Below are 21,894 nucleotides of genomic sequence, written 5' to 3' on the forward strand. Positions count from 1 at the left end.
AAACGCAAAAATTTTTTGTTTATGATTATTTTTAGGATAAAATTGCGATTTTGACAATGTTCCCCACGTAAAATTCAAAATAGACCTAATTTTCGTTTTCAGCACCATCAAAAACATAGAGTATGATCAAAATTAACCATTCACCACACCGTGGTCAGAATCTCGAGAAATAAGCGGTTTTGGGGTGTGCCGCTCGTCAATAAAGTCACATACCTTTTTTTCCTATTGCATATTGTGACTTAAAATTTTCCAGAAAACTCCTTCATGAATTATGTTTTATTGCTGTGTCAGTGAAAATTATAAACAAAAAGTTTGTCACTCAACGTTTTTAAGTAAATATGAAACTAACGAAGTCTGACGACAAAATGTTTAAAAATTAACGACTCCTCTTTTAATGTGTTTATACATTTTGGACAAATCTCATTCTTATTTAAATACTTCAAAGATGACAGAGTAAAATTTTCAAAAGAAATATTTCCAGTGACTAAAGATGCAGCGAGGTAAATTTGAAAAATCATCAAAATTGATTTTTCGCTTTTTTGCATAAAATTTGATTTTTGAACATGTTCCGCCAACTCTAGATAAAAATAAACTTCATATTTGAATTCAGCGACCTCGAAAACATAAATAATTACCAAAATTGGCCATTCACCTTAACGTTGATTTTCGTGGTCGGTTTAACGTAATTTTAGGGGTTGCTTCCATTCGCTTATAAGTACCTTTTTCGTATTTAGACTGATATGATTGTTTTTAATATTTTATTTGGGAAATACCCCACAGTATAAGTTTGAAATATGATTATTTTGACCCATCTCGTAAGACGTTATCAAAATACAGAAGATTACCTAATAAATTTAAAAAAAATTCTTTGTTGCTTGGTGAAAAAAATTCTTCTAATAATTTAATTTTATCTGACTCATTCAAATTGACAATTCAGACATAATTATGCGTTTTAAAATAGATATATCAAATAAATAGTAAGTCAATAGCATATCGAGGATATATCTTTTATATTTTAAAATAAAACAGGTACACATAAAATCAGAGTTTGGTGTTAATTTTGATGGTAAACTGAATGTAAAACCAAATACTTATCATATCGGGTTAGTATCATGGGGTTTTCCCTGGCGTTTGCCTCGTGATTTACTATGGAATCACTAACACAAGGATTTTAATATCAGCATTGTAGGTTTTTTCAAGAAATCACATGCTATGATTTCTCTGACACATATTCTTCAGTTAAAGTTGATTGCACGTAATCGAATGACCTATCTTCCATTAAAGTCGTCCCAGAAATGCAACTCATAAATTTGGCAAATTCATTTTAATGTCTTCTTCTTTAAAATGTATAATAATATGTCTGACTTGTCAGTATGAATGAGTCAGATAAAATATAAATTATTACAAGAACTTTTTTCACCAAGCAAGAAGAACCATGTTTAATTTATTGATGCTTGGGGTACAGATAGGACCATAATTTAAAAATATTTTCAAATATACTTATTGACAGGGTGACACAAACTTACGTTTTTTTTTTAATGGAACACCTTGTGTATTTTTACACTTTTGGATTTTCCTCGATGCCTTCTTTCATAAAATATAGGGTTTTGTAATATTATACGAGGTAGTTTAAAAGATAATTTCGTTTTTTTTTTTGTTTCCTGTTTTTTTACTGTTTCCTGACGTTCCTAGACCTGATTTTTTAATTTCGTAGCAATATTCACACCCTGTAGAATTGTAGCGATTTGACATCAAAATTTCGATTTATGTTCAAACGATTTTTAATATAGTCTATTATTGTCAAACAATATTAATATAGCGAAATGTATAATAATTTTAATATACAGGGTTGATCGAAACTCGGAATGAGTATTTTCGGAGTTTTCTTAAATGGAACACCCTGTATTTTATTTAGTATTGTAATGAGATGATATTTTATGGTACTTTTTTATTACTTAAGCATTACCTATACCAAAATGCTTTATTTGTGAGTTATTGGTGATTCTTTAAGCCAAACATTAATTGCAACAAAAATTACGTGAAATTTTATTAGGTGGCCGTGAAAATATTTACTCACAAATAATTTTTCGAAAAAAAATACAAATTAGTCTAGACTGATCCTTAATTTATTAATATTAAAGGAAATATCAAAATACCTACGTAGTTAAGCTTGCTGGTGCGTAAAATATTAATAAAAACATACAATATTCTACCTAGTTGGCTATGACACAACATTTGCTTAAACATTTGACATTATACTATTGTTATATTTTAAGTAGCTTTGTTACCATTACTAATACGAATATTTTTCAATGAGGAACTGATTAATATGGATTTGTACTCGGAGAATATAAAGAAATGTGCTAGTAGTAATAAGAATTTATCATCAACAATTCCCTGATAGACGACAACCAAGAAGAGAAACTTTTGAAAGTATACTAAAACGGTTTCAACGGACTCGGCACTTAGATTATAAGAACAGTCGTACTAACATGCAGATCCTTAGTGACACTAAGGATTATATTATTTAATTAATTTTATTAATTTACAATACTTTTTGTTCGATCAGTGTTTTCTCGTAATCTAAGTGACCAGTCCTTGAAACCGTTCTAGTAAACTGTCAAAAGTTTCTCTTCTTGGTTGTCGTCAATCTGGGAATTGCTGAAGATAAATTCTGATTGCTAGTAGCACATTTTTGTTATACAGTTCTAGCACAAAAACGATATTAATGAGTTCCTCATTAGAAAAAATCCATATTAAATATGGTAAAAAAAAACAGCTGGAACTATAAAAATAGTATAATAACAAATGTTTAAAGCAAATTTAGCGTCATAGCCAACTAGGTAGAATATTGTATGTTTTTATTAATATTTTACGCACCAACAAGCTTAACTAGGTACGTAGGTGTTTGATATGTCATCCAATATTAATAAATTAAGGATCAGTCTAGATTAAACTGTATTTTTATCGAAAAATTATTTTTGTTGCAATTAATGTTTGGCTTAAAGAATCACGAATAACTCTGAAATTAAAGTACTTTGGTATAGGGATTACTTAAGAAATAAAAAAGTACCATTATATATTATCTCATTACAATACTAAAATATAGGGTGGTCCATTTAACAAAACTCCGAAAATACTAATTCCGAGTGTCGAACAACCCTGTATACTAAAATTAAACATTTCGCTATATTAATAATTTTTAACAATAGTAGACTATAATAAAAATCGTTTGAACCTAAATAGAAATTTTGAAGTCAAATCGCTACAATTCTACAGGATGTTAATGTGTCGATGTTAACGAAATTATCCAAAAAACGTAATTATCTTTTAAACTACTTCGTATAAAGTTACAAAACCCTATATTTTATGAAATAAGACATCGAGAAAAATCCAAAAATTTAAAAATATACAGGGTGTTCCATTAAAAAAAACATAAGTTTGTGTCACCCTGTCAATACGAAATACGGGTGGCGCTGTATATTTAAAAATATTTTCAAATTATGGTCCTATCTGTACTTCAACTTTTACCTAAACAACTTTTTTTTGTATCTCTTACGACAAAGGAGTAATTGGAATTTGTCACACTAATGCCCAACCCTGTATGTTTGATTCCGCTTACATGAATAATTTTGTTAAATATATGATTATTTTTAGTAAGGAAACTACAATCTTCTACAAAAAAAAAGTTTATTGGTACAATATTCGTTTTAAATTTATCACATAGGTACTACTGTAATAGAGTATTATTCATAATATCAAAAAATAGAAATAAATACCCTAATTGCAAAACAATTTTACAATATACAATAACTATACAATTTTATAGTTTCCACATGTAAAATTAGGTATTTTAATTATACGTTAGCGGCCACCGCCACCTCCACCGCCACAGCCGCCGCCGCCACCGCCACCACCACTGCCACCGCCGCCACCGCCACCACAGCCTCCGCCACCGCCACCCCCAGGAATGGGCGCAGGTGCCGCGGATATAGTTTGAATTATCAAAAGGACGACGCAGAGGAATGCCTAGAACAAAAGTAAATGTTTAACTCCCACTTTATGGAGTAACTTCACAACCTATATGGTATTATTTTATATAGGCCTGGATCCCGCGTACCAAAATAAAGTTGATGATTAATAACAAGCTTAAAATTTGTTAATAGCTTAACGGTGTCTAGTCGGACAAACTTTGATGTATGGGAACACTGGAACAGGGGAAATTTTAATTAAGGAACAGGTTACATGTTTGCCCGACTAATATGTTGGGCATATTAATAAGTCCGACATGTAGAACATGTCAAATGACAGTAATTATATTGGTGGTAAATAGCAGACTGATTTTCGCATCGAAAATAGATGAAGATGGACATAATATATCAATGAATTTTCAGAGAGGATAGAACACAACAGATGGAAGAAGAAGTAGAAGACGGTGCGATTTCACAAATAAGAGAATATTAAAATGGTATAATAAAAACAGCAAAAATGGCAAAGCAGTAGGTCCAGATCAAATCCCAGTAAGACAGCTAAAATTCGTAAATGATAAAACCTTAGTAGACATGTATACCACAACATACAAAACACAAGACATATTTATACCAAAAGAATAATTGTTAATATTCACTTTTTGCGCTGTCCCTAAAATACAGACGCTGAAGACTGTAGTGAATACAGAACAATAACATCATTTATAAATAATGTTCGTAAATTACTTTTGAAAACAATACATACATAAATAACACACTAAAAGAAGGAATATGTGACAGTCGGTTTGGATTCAGAAAGAAAAATGAAAAGACATGAACAGTTAGTTAGTCCAAATTCTAAAGAAAAAATCATAGAAAAAGGGATTTAAGAATAATAAAATTTTACTGCCACAGATCGCAGTTCAAAAATTGAAATCGGGAGGGGAGTTAGGCAGGGATATATTCAATGTGAATCCATATAAGTGAATATATCCAATATAGTGACTCACTCCATTTTTAAAGAAACATGTGAAGATGAAGAAATCCCGAAAAAATTGTTTTGTCACTAAAAATGGCACAATTTTATGGACAAATCTTACAAAGAGTCAGAAAATGACAATAACAATTAAAATAAACGATTACAATTTAAAGTATTCATAGAGACCTTAGATTACAACTGAGAGTAAGAGCTCTATAATATTACGTATTTTTGATACTACAATATGGACTTATATGCTGAACACTATATACATATGCAGCAAAAACACATAAATAAGCTATAGTCATTTGAACTGTAATGTTACAGAAGGATGCTTATAATAGCATAAACACCGAAGAAATCCTAGAAAAGTATTGCGAGTAAAGAATATGAAATAATAGATACAAAAGAAAATGGGAAAATTGCCATATCTTGGAAACCTAATGAGGGCACACTCATATGAAATGCTGAAATTGATGCTTCAGGGAAAGATAAGAGGAGGAAGGAGTATGGGAAGAAGGAAAGTGCCATGGTTGAAAAATTTAACGGACTGGTTAAATGCAGGTCAATAGAACTCTTTAGAGCAGCGGTAGATGTAGTAAAGATAGTGGTTATCATATCCAACCTCCGATTGGGAGATATCACTTAAAGAAGGATACTAAAAGGATAAAGTTAATAAAATGAGATGACGAAGCATCGAACAAATATTAATATTTTTATGTTTATCAAAAATATCACTGCTCATTTTTAAAAGATCTTCACAATAAACAAATAATAGACACTAACACGATTTTTAGTAATATTCATTGAATAGTAATTTAGCGATAAACTTGAAAATAAGGAATATCTGGTAAATAGGCAAATTGTTTATTTTTTTTATTATATACATTTGGGAGATGCTGTACCAATACAAAGTGTTAAATAATAAAATATCTGAAAACCTTTATTTCAGAAAATACCGATCAAACAACAGAAATAAAGGCCAGGATATAAACAGCAAGAAATGCCTTTGAAAAATGTTTATACAGATCTTACATTAGACCTGAGAGTAAACACTTTGATATATTACGTATTTTCGACACTACAATATGGACTTGAAAGCTGGACACTAAGAGGATCAAGCAAGATCACATAAATAAGCTGCATTCATTTGAATCGTGGTGTTACAGAAGGATGCTTAGAATGGGATGGACACAGAAGAAAACGAAGACGGAAGTATTGAGAGAAATAATAAACAAAATAATAATAACAAACGTACACATAATGAGGGGAGAGCGATATGAAATGCTAAAATTGATAATACAGAGAAAATTAAGACCAGGAAGGAGTATGAAAAGGAAGGCTGTCATAGATAAAAAATTTAAAGGACTGGTTTAAAGGCAGTTCAATATAGTCCAGAGAAATAAGGTTTTTCTCGTGACACTTCCCCCTCCAGGCCGAAACCAAATTTTTTGAGTAGTATGGACATCTATATTTTTAACATATATGTTTCCTGCAGCCGATTTTGATGATATACATAGGTATAAACAAATGAAGATCGAAAAACGGTAAATTATCGCTTTTTTCGTCTATTACCAAAAAGTTAAGCACTTTAAACAAATTTGAGAGTAAGAAACTCATAAATCGTATAAAAAACTTCAATATGGCATTCGCTGAATATGTCCATCCTTATTGGTTGCTTAGAAAATTGCAAAAGAAATCATAAATATTGAGTTTTTATAAATATTCATAACTTAGGTAAAAATTAACTTAGAATCTTCTTATTACACGGAATGCCAAGACTTCTTATACTTAAATTATATTTTAAATTTCAAAGCAATTGGTCAAATAGTTTAAAAGTTATTTAATTTGTTTTTCCCAAATTAATTTTTTTGCAACACTATAAGTCAGAAAATTATGAGGTTACAATAATACTTCGGACAGTTTATGAAAGAAGAACATTTATACTATTACCTTAATTAAAAATAAATGACAAAAAATAATTTTAAACAGTGTAAAATTATTTTGTAAAAACATGTCGATTTTTTGCTTACTTATAAACAATTAGAATAACTTTTTAACCGTTACCCGTAGAAAAATTATTTTTTCATATTTAGAAAGACTGAATTTTTATACACATTTAGAAAGAAAAACAACTGTTCTAGGAGATTTAGGGACAAAGTTAGCCCCCCCATTTTTTAATTCACATGATTTTGCAAAATTATTTTGCAATATTTATAATTATTTTTTGTCATTTTTTTTAAATTAAATTAATACTGTAAATTTTCTTCTTTTATAAACTATCCAAAATATTACTGTAACTTCATCATTTTCTGACTTACAGTGTTGCAAAAAAAATTAATTTTGGATAAACAAATTAAATAACTTTTATACTATTTGACCAATTGCTTTGAAATTTAGGGTATAATTTAAGCACCATAAGTCTCAACTTTCCGTGTAATAAGAAGGTTCTAAGTTAATTTTTACATAAGTTATGAATATTTATAAAAACTCAAAATTTATGATTTATTTGGCAATTTTCTAAGTAACGAATAAGGATAGACATATTCAGCGAAAGCCATATTGAAGTTTTTTATACGGTTTATGAGCTTATTACTCTCAAATTTGTTTAAAGTGCCCAATTTTTTAGTAATAGACGAAAAAAGCGAAAATTTACCGTTTTCTGATCTTCATTTGTTTATAACTATGTATATCATCAAAATCGGCTGCAGGAAACATATAGGTTATTATTATAGATAACCATATTACTCGAAAAATTTGGTTTCAGCCTGGAGGGGGATGTGTCACCAACACGATATTTTTTTTCCTTATTTCTCTGAACTAATAGAACTCTTCACAGCAGTGATAGATAAAGTGAAGATATCTCCCAACATCCGATTGGGAGATGGCATTTAAAGAACAAGACTAAATTGATAAATTTAATAAAAAAAAAAGGATATAGCTTGTAATATATGTTATTATTTTTATGTTAATCGAAAATTAAACGAACAAACTCACCACAATTGCAGACACAACCCTCATCTTGAAATAGACTTCAAAATAAACAAATATATACACTGATGAGGCAAATAGACAAATTATTCTTTTTATATACCATTAATATTATCTACATGAGATTTTTATGACGAATAATATGTTGACATCTTTTTAGTAAAGCCGGGATTTTACGCCCCGGAATGATGAAATTATGATTTTTTTTTGTGTTGTAAATATATTTTTCGTATTTAGACCGATATGATTGTTTTACATATTTTATTTGGGAAAGAACCCACAGATTAAGTTTAAAATATTTTTAGTTTGACCTTTCGACTTCCTCTTCGAAAAACGTTATCAAAAATAAAACGTTATTCAAATTTAAAAATGATCTAACGTACTATCAAAGAAAATTAATGACACCTCATTACATACGCTATTGATTATATTCAAAATAAGATAGCTAAAAGGAACTACAACGTTAACGGGGTTTTATTATTTTGTATGGTCAATGGACATCTTTATATGAAAAAACCGCGGAGTGCTACCATTTAAAGGGGTGCGTTTTTGAGAAATGGGTGAATTAGTCCCTGGGAACAGGTTACATTAGGGTGAGTTCTATGCACTTTTGGTACAAACATATCTACATAAAAATTGTTCCTGGTTAAATTTCCTATCCAAGTATCACTTTTAAAGTCAATAATACTTTTTTTTACAAAAATATGTTCAAAATAAAAAGCACAAAGAAACCCAAAAGAGAGAAATTTTGTTTTTGTCCCATAACTTTTGTCTACGAGGATATAGGTATAGACATTGCTTTACAGAAAAAAAACCTACAATTTTTTCTTTAAAATATTGTTTAGTAGAGGTAATTAGATTTTACAGTTTTCGAAATATGATTTTTCAAAATTCTCCACTCACAGCAATTTTGGGCAATTTTCCTTGTTATTTCGCAAATATTGTTCTGTAACTTTTTTCTACGTAACTTTAGGTATATGCAGTGGTACATGTAATAGGAATATAAATCAATTACCTTTAAAATGGTCTACTGTATAACGTTGTACGACTTTCTTTTAAGAGATTATGGTTTTTCAAGGTTTTATACTTTTAACGACTTTATAATAGGTATAACATAAAAATAAAATAATATTATTATATAACATATACTATAATATTATATTATATATACTATATGACTAATATACTTATACTTTAATATATACTAATACCTAATATAAAAAAATATTATTTCTTACATTTTTTACGATTATTTTTTAAATTTCTCATTATAACTTTTTTTTTTCTTGTACAGCTGGTTCCTAAAAAAACTGATACGACTCTTAGTAAGATTTGATCATTTTGAGCAGTGTATGATTGGTCTGACATTATATTATATTTATTATGACAGACAAATAATAAAATAAACAAACAAACAGCCATTTTTTGAGGTTGAAGTTATCTGACAAATTTTAAGATTTGGCAGTGACAGTCACAGTATGTAAATAATAAGTATTTGTCCTTCAAAATATAATAAATTAAATATAATTAAACTCATATTCATTATATCACACCTCATCAAAAGCTTTTTATAAGAACATAGTCAGCGATTTTGATATGGCTTAGAGCCAGACTACATCAACATCGCCTATAAATCGTGCTGGTAATTGCCTTGCAGCGAGACCAAAAACAAAAAGAAGAAAAAGAAGAAAATACACTGCTCAATTTTCTACAAAATACGCTTTAAGAGTCGTATCAGTTTTTTTTTGGAACCAGCTGTACATGAATATACTATATATTGCTGAATAAAGAGGGCTTACTTTCTGTTCTTTAAAATGGTGTATCATCTGTATTTAAATAATAAAAACCGAGTGATTCTTTGATATTTTTTACGCGTATTATTTAAAATTATTTCTTTTACAAAAATTTCATAAACATTAGTCTTAGAAAACATCACTTTAGTTCAAATTATTTAAACGTTGACATTTACAAAATTTTCAAAATCAAAGTCCATCTCTTCGTTAGAATTAGCTTCAATATCTTCCTCTGACACCTCAGTTATCTTAGAGTTCCCACAATTAGTACCCATGCACATGCACCCTTTGCAGAATATTGAACAACTAATTCCTATCTTCCTACAACCGCAGTTTCTTGTTCATCCTTTGGTACATTTACATGCTATTTTTTCAAGCAAAACTTTTGGTGCAGGAACTTTCACAGTAAATATTGGAATTAATCCGTATTTTGAAGTTTGCCCGGCCGAGTTAAGTGGATCCAAAGTATTACCTATAAAAATAAGATTCAATCATAACACACAATCACATAAAAAAGTTATAATGAGAAATTTAAAAAATAATCCTAAAATCAAAAATCGTTGCAAGTACTTATTACATTTTGAAAAAGCATATATCTTATTCAAAAATAATCCTAGAATTTTTTATAATACACCGTTTTAAAGTAAACAGAATAAGCTTCCTTTTTTTATTTTATAATATATACCTAAATGTAGAAAAAAAGTTATAATGGGAAATTTAAAAAATAATCGTAAAAAATATAAAAACTCGTTAAAAGTATAAAATCTTGAAAAAGATAACCTGTTTAAAAGAAGTCGTACAACATTATACAGTAGAACATTTTAAAGGTAATTGATTTCTATTCCTCTTACATTTACCATTGCATATGCCTAAAGTTACGTAGAAAAAAGTTACAGAACAATATTTGCGAAATAACAAGGAAAATTACCCAAAATTGCTGTGAGTGGCGAAATTTGAAAAATCATATTTCGAAAACTATAAATCGTAATGACATCTTCCAAACATCATTTTAAAGAAAAAATATGTAAGTTTTTTTATTTATAGCAATGTCTATACCTATATCCCCGTGGACAAAAGTTATGGGACAAAAAACAAAATTTCTTTTGTGTTTCTTTGTGCTTTTTCTTTTGAATATATTTTTGTAAAACAAAGTATCTTTGACTTTAAAATTTACCCTTAGATAGGAAATTTAACCAGGAACAATTTTTATGTAGACGTGTTTGTACCAAAAGGGCATAGAACCCTAATGTAACTTGTGCCCAGGGACTAATTCACCCATTTCTCAAAAACGCACCGCCTTAAATGGTAGCACTCCACGGTTTTTTCATATATAGAGATTCATTGACCATATGAAATAATAAATCCGCGTTTACGTTGTAGTTCCTTTCTATAGTACATAATCAATAGCCTATACAGTAAGACACCACATTTTTATGGAGTACCGAAAATTCATAAAGCGAATATTCCACTTAGACCCATTTGTAGTACCATTAATTCTCCTTGTAGTGAATTTTCAAAATTTTTATTAAATATTATAAAACCATTTGCAAATAATGATGACACATTTATAAAAAATACACAACATATTTTAAACAAATTATCAAATATTGAATTTAATCCAAATAATGTTTTAGTAAGTTTGAGAATGATAATACATTGACAACTAGGACAAGACTAAATGTATCAGCTATAATGGAGTTATTGACATTATGTACTAATAATACCTATTTTCAACTAAATAATGAATTCTATAAACAAAATTTTGGTCTAGCAATGGGCTGTTCTTTATCTCCATTATTGGCTAATATATTTATGGAGGATTTCGAAACTAATATCATTTCTAAACAAAATTTAAAACCCACAGTGTGGTGGAGATATGTAGATGATGTGTTTTCAATATGGCCTCATAGATAAGAATTGTTGGATACATTCCTAAATATTATAAACGATCAAGAAGAGACAATAAAATTTACAATGGAAAAGGAATGTAATAACACTCTACCTTTCCTCGATGTTTTAGTCTCAAAGAACGATACTGGATATGAGACTCAAGTGTATAGGAAACCAACACACACTAACAGATATCTCAATTACAAATCAAATCACAACATCAATGTTAAAAAGGGAATCATTATACCGCCAAAATTACTTGTTCTAACGAAAATTCATTTTTAGAAGGAAAACATTTGTTAACATCTGTTTTATTAAAAAATGATTATCCTTTATCGTTTATAAATAAGGAATTGTCAAGATTCGATCGAATGGAATAGAACAACGTAGAACGGGATCCTATAACATCCACAAGAAATAATACGAGAAAAATAGCAATACCATATATAAAAGGACTATCCGAGAAACTTAAAACAATAGGAAATAAATTCAACATTTCAACAACATTCAAAACAACAAACACATTGAGATCTATTCTATCTAAAACTAAACCTAACAATGAACAAGAACGAAGAAAGAATTGTGTTTATAAAAAACCTTGTGAATGCGAACAATTTTATTTAGGTGAAAAATCAAGACCATTAGACGTTAGAATAAGTGAATGTCAGTCTTATATTAAATATAGAGAATTTGATAGATCTCAAATATGTCAACACGCATGGGATAATGAACATAGAGTTCAGTGGAGAGATTCAAGTATAGTCCTGAAAGAAACAGATAGTAAAAAGAGAAAAATCAAAGAAGCGGCTCTAATTATGCTAAATGAAAACAATTGTGTCGCAAATTCCTCGGTAGAATGCAGTAGGATGTGGTTACCCATACTAAAAGAGGAAGTCAATAGAAAGAAAATACCACTATTAGTAAGTCATTAACATATCGAGTAGTACATATTCTATATTTTAGTTTTATTTATATAATATCTATGTATTATTAATATTATTTATAATTTAAAATAGCATACATACATTAAAGTCAGAATTTGGTATTAGTTTTGAGAGTAAACTAAATGTAAGCCCAAATACTTACGATGTCGGGATAGTATCACGAGGGTTTTTTCCTGGTTTTCCCTCGTGATTTACTATGGAATCTCTAGCGCCAGGATTTTACTGCCATCGTTGCATTTGTTGTTTTTTAAAGACAGATCACATGCTATGATTTTTTGTGGCGGATATTCTTGAGTTGGGGTTGATTTCATGTAATCGAATAAACTAACTTTTTGTAAAGTCGTCCCAGGAACGCAACTCATTAATATTGGCAATATCATTTTAAAGTCTTCTACTTTAAAATGTATAATACATGCATGAATTGCCGATATAAAAGAGTCAGATTAAATAAATTATTAGAAGAATTTTTTACTAAGCAACAACATTTTTGTTTATTTAGTATTATTTTGTATTTTGACAACGACACCCGACTTGAGCGTCAAAACGTTAATAAATTCATTTTTTTGGTAAAATTGTGGCTTATTTCCCATTTAAAATAGTTCATTATAAAAACAAAACAAAAAAACAAATTTTGTTTTTTTTGCTTGGTGAAAAAAATTATTCTAATAATTTAAATATTTTTTTCTGACCCATTCATATTGAAAACTGAGACATATATTATACATTTCGAATACCATATCGAGGATACATCATTAATAAATATAGTGTTAATTATGAGAGTAAACTGAATGTAAGACCACATACTTACCATGTCGGGATAGTGTCATGAGGTCTTTTTCCTGGTTTTTTTCCTCGTGATGTACTATGGAATCACTAATACGAGAATTTTATTGTCATTATTTCATGTCGTTTTAAAGACAAGTCACAGGCTATGATATTTCTGACGGTTATTCTTCAGATAAAATATTTTATGTAATCGAATGAATTATCTCCCAATAAGTTGTCCCAGGAACGCAACTCATAAATATTGGCAATATCATTTTAGTCGTCTATTTTAAAATGTATATGTGTGAATTGTCAATACGAATAGGTCAGATAATAGTTATTAAAGTACCAAGGGTATGATCAGGATAATAACGCTTGAGGTCAATGGTGTATATACCGAGGGCCTTTGGCCCGAGGGATATACGTTGACCGAAAGCGTTATTATCTATAATACTGACGTAGCATGTTTTAAATAGAGTAGTTGAAATTTATATGAGCAAAATCGGTTAGATGGGCGAATGGACTCCAAGGTCCGCAGTCATACAAACCCAAGGAAAAAAACGTATACTAACTTCATTATCTCCAGAGCTGTCAAACATTCAGATGAGTATTGTTAGACTGGGTACTGTCGATAAGTCAAAAAATAGGTCAATTAAGATTACGGTTGAAAATGAAGATATTGCAAGGAAAATATAAGTAAACTCTAATAAACTTAAAGCAAAGAAAAATTACAAAAATATAGGGATTTAGTGCAAGCCTTAATGCGGTATTTTGTATGATGTCCAATTGATTTAATAAACTATCTTTAGCTGAACTGTAGACTATTGATCCATAATCCAGCTTTCTACAAATCTGTGTTTTATATATATTTAGTAATTGTGTAGTATCAGCTTCCCAATTATGATTGGCTATTACTTTGAGAATGTTCATATTTTGCATGCAAGATTTTTTAAGTTTTTGAATGTGGGTTTTCCAAGTGAGTTTTGTACCTAATATCATTCTAAAAAATCGATGTTCTTCTACATACTGCAAAGTTTGATTTTATAGTGTTAATTTTGGCCAGCTTTTTTGTTTGTTTCTTGAAAAACATATTGCTTTTGTTTTGTTTGTAGAAAAACGAAGACCTGTTCTCTCTGACCACTTTTCTAAAGATTTGATGGACTCTTTCAGAATATTTGCAGCTATCTGGCTATTTGTATTGCTTACATAAAGAACAAGATCATATGCATATAAACCAATTTGGACAGGAGCATTAACGTTATCAACAACTTCATTCATTGCAATCAAGGAAAGTGTTACACTTAAGTGTTGATCATTGGGGAGTTCCGTTATCTTGGGTATACGAACTTGAAAAATTATTATTAAGTTTAACTCTAAAATTTCTATCATAAACAAAATTTCTATCAGATGCATAATTTGTTATTAATATAGGCCAGTGATCGCTACCATAAGTACGATGTAGTACTTCCCAGTGTAAATTTGGAGCTAGCGAACTTTCGCACATAGAGAGATCGATAGCGGAATGCTTACCAGTAATTGAGTTAAATCGAGTTTTTTCCCCTGAGTTAAGCAAGACAAAGTCGGTTAAGCTTAAAAATCTTTCTATGGTATCACCTCTTTTATCTGTAGATAGACATCCCCATGTTGTACTATGTACATACGTGCTGTGAGCGGCCGTGGGTAACGGCATAAACGTTGGCCTCATACGCCAGTAGACGTGGGTTCGATCCCTGCCAAAGACAAACCATTTTCATTTCCAATAATGACACGAGCCGTCTCACCGTGCCTCGGAGAGTACGTTAAGCCGTCGGTCCCCCTGGGCTAGTGTACATCGACACTAGTTACTTGAAACAGGGTTAAAGATGTAATTGGCGCTGGAACTATCCGAAAGGATCTCCCCGGCAAAAATGCCATACGATATTATTATTATTATTACTATGTACATTAAAGTCTCCTACTATTATTCTATGTTTTGGAATTTGTTCAGTTAAGATTTCGAGTTGTTTGGTAGTGATTTGGGTATCTGATGGAATATATACATTGCATATAGAATATTGTGTTGAAGATTTTATTTTAACTGCTACAACCTCTAATTCTGATTGTATAGGGATTTCCTCTGATTCCAAATGTGAATTAACATAAATGGATCGCCGCCACTAGCTTTACCAGCGTTTGTTCTAATTTTATGGTAGGCTTCATATTGTTTTAATAAGTATTTTTTATTTGTTGTGAAATGTGTCTCTTGTAAGCACATAACTTTTGGATGTGATTCTGTAATTAAAAGCTGTAGCATTTCGATATGTGGGAATACGGATTGAATGTTCCACTGGATAATGACCATTTTGTTAACTTTTTTTTTTATTTATCGTTGGAAGGAGTATTTTCCTGTAATGCGTCAGTATCTTCAGAGGTGTCATCCTGAATACTAAAATCTTGGTTTATTTTACTAAGTAGTTTTTTCTTGATTCATGTAATTCTAGATTTAATTGCTCTTTCGTTCAACATGGGATATATTTCAGTTAGCATATGTCCCAACCCGTTTATATCCTGTGTGTATTCTAGGGCCAGTTCTACTGGGGTGGAAGAACCGTGAACGTCTTCTAGGAATGCTAGTAATTGGGTGTAATTTAGTACATATGGTGGTGATGCATCGTGGATAAATTGTTTGACTCGTTGTAATAATGACTTAATATTAGTAGTTTCTGAAGTGGATTTGTCTAATTTGATAATTTTTTTCTTCTTTTTAATTGGCACTGGTTTTGGTTTCGTGAATTCCGTTGGTATAGAGTCTGTAGGAGTGGAGCAAGTTGGGGATGACACTTCCGAGTGAGATCGTTTATTTTTATTATCAATATCAGTGCTGACTTGAGCATCCATTTTTTCTCGAGATTCGTCATTTACATGTGTAATTTGATTTTGTTCGGGGCTAGTAGGTGGTATTTGTGGAAGAAAATTTTCCTCCGTTTGGGGCTTTTGAGTATTTTGTGGATAAGAGGGATTTGAGGTACAGTCCGAGGAAACGTGACCAGTTTGGTAGCATTTGTAAAAAGTTAGTTTATGGGAAAGAAAAATTCGGTACGAAATATTTTCAAAATCGATTAGGACGGAGTCGGGTACAGTAAAATTGTCTGTAGGTGCAAAGTAAACTTGTCTTCGAAAACTAAGTACATGGCTGTATTGCGAGTCTTGTATTCCAGCTCTAAGGAACGAAATCGGAGACATTAATTTAAAACCAAGATTGATTGAAGACTGTTCGATTATGTTATGGGGTATAGATGGACATATTTGGGATAGAACTAATCTGTTAGCGGGTGTAATTAGTTTACGTGCTTTGATTGTATGTTCTCCAATTTTAATTTCACTATGTTGACTTTGAAAATCATCTACGACTTGTATGCTTGAAAGGTAGCATATTATTCCGTTTGACATTTTGGATGAGTACAAATTTTTTAGTTAACAGTACATTTTTTGGATGGACTATAGTTCCTACTTCAAAGGTGTACTCTTCTGTTCTTATTCCGTCTACTGCCGGTAAAATTATGGCCTGGTTTTTGTTAGAAATTTTATTAATGGTTGTTGCTTAGTGATGGTAGAATAAGTAATGTTTTGCTGATCGGGATTAATTGATGGACCCCTGTAGTCAGAAGTACCACCTGCCATTTTGTCAAATTTAATCTTCTATCTTTTTTTAAATCTAAATTGAACTTTCATTTCAATAATGTTAATTTGGGTAGGTCCGACTCTGTTTATTTAAAAGTAAACAGTCAATCTAGCAATTAGCAAGATAATGCCAATAGTTGAAACTAGTTTTTAAATAATTAATAAATACGAAATATAAATAATGTTCTTCGTATGTACATAAAAACAATGCTTGTAATTAAACTACTGCAAATTTTGAAACTGTACTTACAGCTATTAACAGATCACTGTACACTGCTTCTATATATTTCGGTTTATTATTTAATTTACAATGTTTCTTCTCAAAACTATAAAAGTTGTGGAGCTCAAAGTATTTCGACTTTTCTACCTGAAATTTCAGGACTGGATGATTTAGGAATTTATTTTGATTCCCAGCTTACTTTTAACGAACACATCAATGTAATTGTCAATGCTGCATATCGTACGTATGGATTTGTTATTCGTAATTGCAAAAATTTTCATAACCCATGTGTATTAAGTTCATTGTATTTATTATAGTTCGATAAGACCGAAATTAGAATATGGATCAATTATTTGGAACACAATATACATTCAATATGCATCCACTATTGAGAAAGTCCAAAAGAAATTTTTAAAACTTTTAAGCTTTAAACTGGCAGGAGTTTATCCTGCTAGATATTGTAATTACTTGAACTTGCTCAATCAGTTTGACTTTGTCTCGTTAGAAATGCGTAGAAATCAAGCTTCTGTCATATTTCTGCATAAATTGTTAAACAATAAGGTAGATTGTGCTAAGTTACTTTCACAAATTAATATATGGGTTCCTAGATTAGCATCCAGACAACTAAATGATATCTTTTTATGTAAAAGAGCGCAAACTAATATTTTGTATAAACCACCAATAAATCTAATGTGCCGTAATGCTAATAAATTAGTAGGTGTTTGGTGTTTGTAATATATTCACGTGCAGCAAATGTGAAAAAAATAAATCACGAGCACATATCGTCGGCCTCATATAAAAAGTGCCTAAGTCCAAATTAACAAATTTTACATGAGACGAAAAAAACTGATTTAAAGAATGATTTTGACTTAAAACTTTTTCTTATTTGACACAGTTACTTAGAATAGTGTCGGTCAGCCTTCTCGTAAAGATATATCTATTTTTAAAATATTACTTTAAAAATGGAGTTAGGCAACTTTCATTTTTGAAATAAGGAAACATTTTGGAGTTAGGCACATTTAATAACAAAAATCATGAAGAAATATGCGTAACTTCATAAAAAGTCGCCAAAAATAAACTGTGAAAAATGCTTAAGTCCCACAAGAAAAACAAATGCGGGGTTTTAAGGATGATAATGCTTATTAAATGTAGTTAACATAAAAACTATAATAATATGATCAAATTGAACTTACCTTCAATAAGTTTATACTATTTCCATGAAGATATGTTAGCTTATAATATTTTTCTTGAAGATATAATACAGCAGCGCAGCAAAAGTACATCTAACCTCAATGAAAATGATGAACTTTGGCAAGTTTCATGTGATTCACCCAACGCCGTGGAGTTGGGTAGAATTCTTCTTTGTGGTTATAGCGACATCTATTGACTTTTTGATCTTTTTTGTCTTGCTATGTATGCGTACCATAAATATTAATCAGATGGCGCAAAAATCTCATTTTTGCTTATTTTTGGACTTAGGCACTATATGAGGCCGACCATATTTTAAATATGTGAAAGTCAGTTATGAACCTATGTATTTAATTTTTTCTGTTTCTTTATTTTAGTATTTTTTATTTTTCTTTACATTAGTATTTTTATTCGTATGTGCTGTTACAAAAATCATTCTAAAATTTGCTCTACAAATGGATAACTGTTGGGCAATAAACGCCTTATTATTATTATTATGTGACCTGCCCAGTTATATTTCAGTGTTGCTATTCTCTCTACTGCATCAGCCTCTCCTTAAAGATATAGTAGCTGGCGGTTTGTGATCTTGTCTCGTAGTGAAACGCCCAACATAGCACGCTGCATCGCCCTTTGAGACAAACTGATCTTTTGTACCATTTTTCTTATTATGGTCAACGTTTCCGTCCCGTAAGTCAACACTGGAAAAACACACTGATTAAAGGTTTTTCTTTCAAGGTATGTCAGACGATTTTAAAGTATGGTTCAGCATGCCGAAGGCTGCCAAAGTTAGTCTTATACGACAGAGACTCAACGGTTTGGTTATCTTTTCCTATGGCTCATGCCCTAGGTATTTATAGGTCATTACCTTGTCTACGGATCTTGTTCCTACGTGTATACATATCTTCGCTGACTACAAGATTTGTCATAATCTGGGTTTTAGATATATTTATTTTCAATCTCTCTTCTAGCGGGAAAAGGTAGAGCTGATTTAAAAGTTCTTTGGCCTCATTTACCCTATCTCCTATTAGTACAATATCATCTGCAAAACTCAGATGACTAAGCTTTTTTCTACGTTTGTTTTTATGCCCTTGTCGGTCAGTTTTTCCCTTTTACATAATATATTCCAAAAGCGTAGTGAACTGTTTCGGCGATACGTCGTTATGTTCTTCCAGGGTGTTAAACTCTTCGCGGCATCCCATACAAGCCAGGAGGTTATCCTTGGATTTTTTAAACACTTAGGTCTCGTGGCTCTCTGAACAGATATTGATTCTCTTATTAGCAAAACTGGTATACAGATGGGTATAACAAGTGTGGCCCTCATACTTTGGATGCCGGCGAGGATCTCATCATATCTCCCTGGAATGTATTTCCACCTGGAAAGGTATTTCCATTTTATATTTGGAAACTGAATGTGTACAGGAAACTAACTAACGGACTGTAGATGATATTTTTATTTTTAGATAGGCCAATTGCTTACTTAATTTTAACTATTCTTTTTAATTTAATAATTAAGTATATTATACAAAATGCATAATTAATAAATGCATATACTAAAACTTTGAAAGGTGGTTCAGCGGTATGTCGGTAATGTCATGATCTTGTAGGTTCTTTAAAGGTAAAATATTGCAAAACCTCTAAATTTTAAAGAACCGCTTGGAATGACATGAAATTTGGCATACACATAGCTAACATGTCAAAGAAAAAAAGTGATATTGTGCCGATGTGTGCTTTTGCCCTAGGGGTGACTTTCACCCCCTTCCGGGGGTGAAAAATATATGTTCGAAATAAGTCCGGAAATGGATAAAATGACTAATTCTAAGCAACTTTTGTTCTATAAAGTTTTTTGACCAAGTTAATACTCTTCGAGTTATGTGCGAGTGAATATGTTAATTTTTCTACAAAATTTCCACGTTTTCGGATAGTTTTTCGCAAATAACTCAAAAAGTAAGTATTTTCTCGAAAAACAATTCTTATCAAAAATATAGCACGTAAAAACGTGAAAAACATGGTGTAGATAAATTAGGTTACTATACCTAGTAGAAGCAGAGTTATAGCAAATCGAATATTTTAACGTGTCATAACCAAAAAACAAAGCACTTTTTGGGGAAAATCATTTTAACTTTTTTAAAGTGTTTAAAAAATGCTTATTTTTGTTTAAAAAAAATTTTAGCATCAAAAAGGAGCAAGTTACGCTCAAAATAAAGTTCGTCCCTTTTTTTTGGTAAGAAATCGGGAAAATCACCCCCTAATTAGCATTTCAAATGAACTTAATTGTTACCACTTCACAAGTTTTTTACTCGCGTATATATTGATCATATGATCTTTAAGTTTCATCGGTTCAAAGTCCTTATCTTTGAAAGAGCTGTAGTTAAAAGAGCTTGAACGATTTACTTATTACGAGTGTATGCAAATTTAGAAACACCGGATCTTAACCAATTTTTGTCTTACAGAAAAACAAAAAAAAATAATATTCAGAAAAGTAAAGCCGATTTTTTTATTGTATAATATTTTTGGTATCTCTAACAATTTTTAAGCATTTTTTTCAAAATTAAAATTTTTAAAATTTTTATTTTAAAACCAATTTTTTTTAAAATAAGCACTTTGAATCGGTGAAATTTACAGATCATTTTTCACATTGAATTATTCTATTTGGAATTTTTCGAATATGAACCTATTTTTCATTAGCTATAACTCTGCTTTTGCTAGGTATAGAGACCTAATATATACACAATTGTTTTCACTTTTTTATAGGCTATAGTTTTGCTAAGAATATTTCTTTCGACAAAATGCTTACGTTTTGAGTTATTTGCGAAAAACCGTATAAAAACGTGGTTATTTTGTTGAAAAATGAATGTTGGGCAATGAAGTTGCTTAAAATTAGTCATTTTATCCATTTTGGGACTTATCTTGGACATATATTTTTTTCACCACCGAGATGGGGTGAAACTCACCCCAGGGCAAAAGCACACATCGGCACCATATCACTTTTTTTTTGACATGTTAGCTATGCGTATGCCAAATTTCATGTCAATCCAAGCGGTTCTTTAAAATTAACAGCAAAAACCGTGAAAGAAAGTACTAATGATGTAGCTGCGTTATCCATTAAAAAATTTGTAGGGGTGACGGCGAGCATAGTCAAATCATCTGCATCATCGGTTATAGGATATAAGGGTCGGGAATTCAGGGATTACGCTAATTGTGTAAGTACAGTATAATTCAGTACCCTTCAAATGTAAGAAAGTCATTGAATAAAACACGTTTTCAATAAAATTTAACAGCTTTTACACCAGCATCCCATAATCCACCAAAGTTAGATGAGTTGGGAGGCAGAGAATCTAACGACAGTGATTCATTATTGATTCTAGATGTGATATCTGAAGAAGCATTTTGTAGTAAACCAGCCAACTCGTGAAGTTCTGAATTGGCTCCTACAAAATTAGTTCCATTATCGGAATAAACATGTATAAATTGGCCACAACGGGCGACAAATCGACAA

At 30.6% G+C, this 21,894-nt stretch overlaps 1 protein-coding gene across 2 annotated transcripts in view; it reads right to left on the reverse strand.

Moving 5' to 3' along the window:
• Positions 1 to 3,673: 3,673 nt before the first annotated feature.
• The window catches only part of LOC126881383 (short stature homeobox protein 2-like), a 29,325-nt gene continuing 11,104 nt past the window's right edge, over positions 3,674 to 21,894 (reverse strand). The window contains exons 1-2 of one of the 2 annotated variants that reach the window (XM_050645625.1): positions 7,945 to 8,183; positions 3,674 to 4,029 (exon numbers count right to left, since the gene is read on the reverse strand). In XM_050645625.1, the coding sequence (XP_050501582.1) occupies positions 3,865 to 4,029; positions 7,945 to 7,968 (189 nt within the window). In that variant the 5' untranslated portion in view covers positions 7,969 to 8,183 and the 3' untranslated portion in view covers positions 3,674 to 3,864. Of the gene's footprint in view, positions 4,030 to 7,944; positions 8,184 to 21,894 lie in introns of those variants that run through there. The other variant, XM_050645627.1, reaches the window with a different exon arrangement.

The sequence above is a fragment of the Diabrotica virgifera genome, chromosome 3 (assembly GCF_917563875.1).
Source record: "Diabrotica virgifera virgifera chromosome 3, PGI_DIABVI_V3a".
NCBI lineage: Eukaryota > Metazoa > Arthropoda > Insecta > Coleoptera > Chrysomelidae > Diabrotica > Diabrotica virgifera.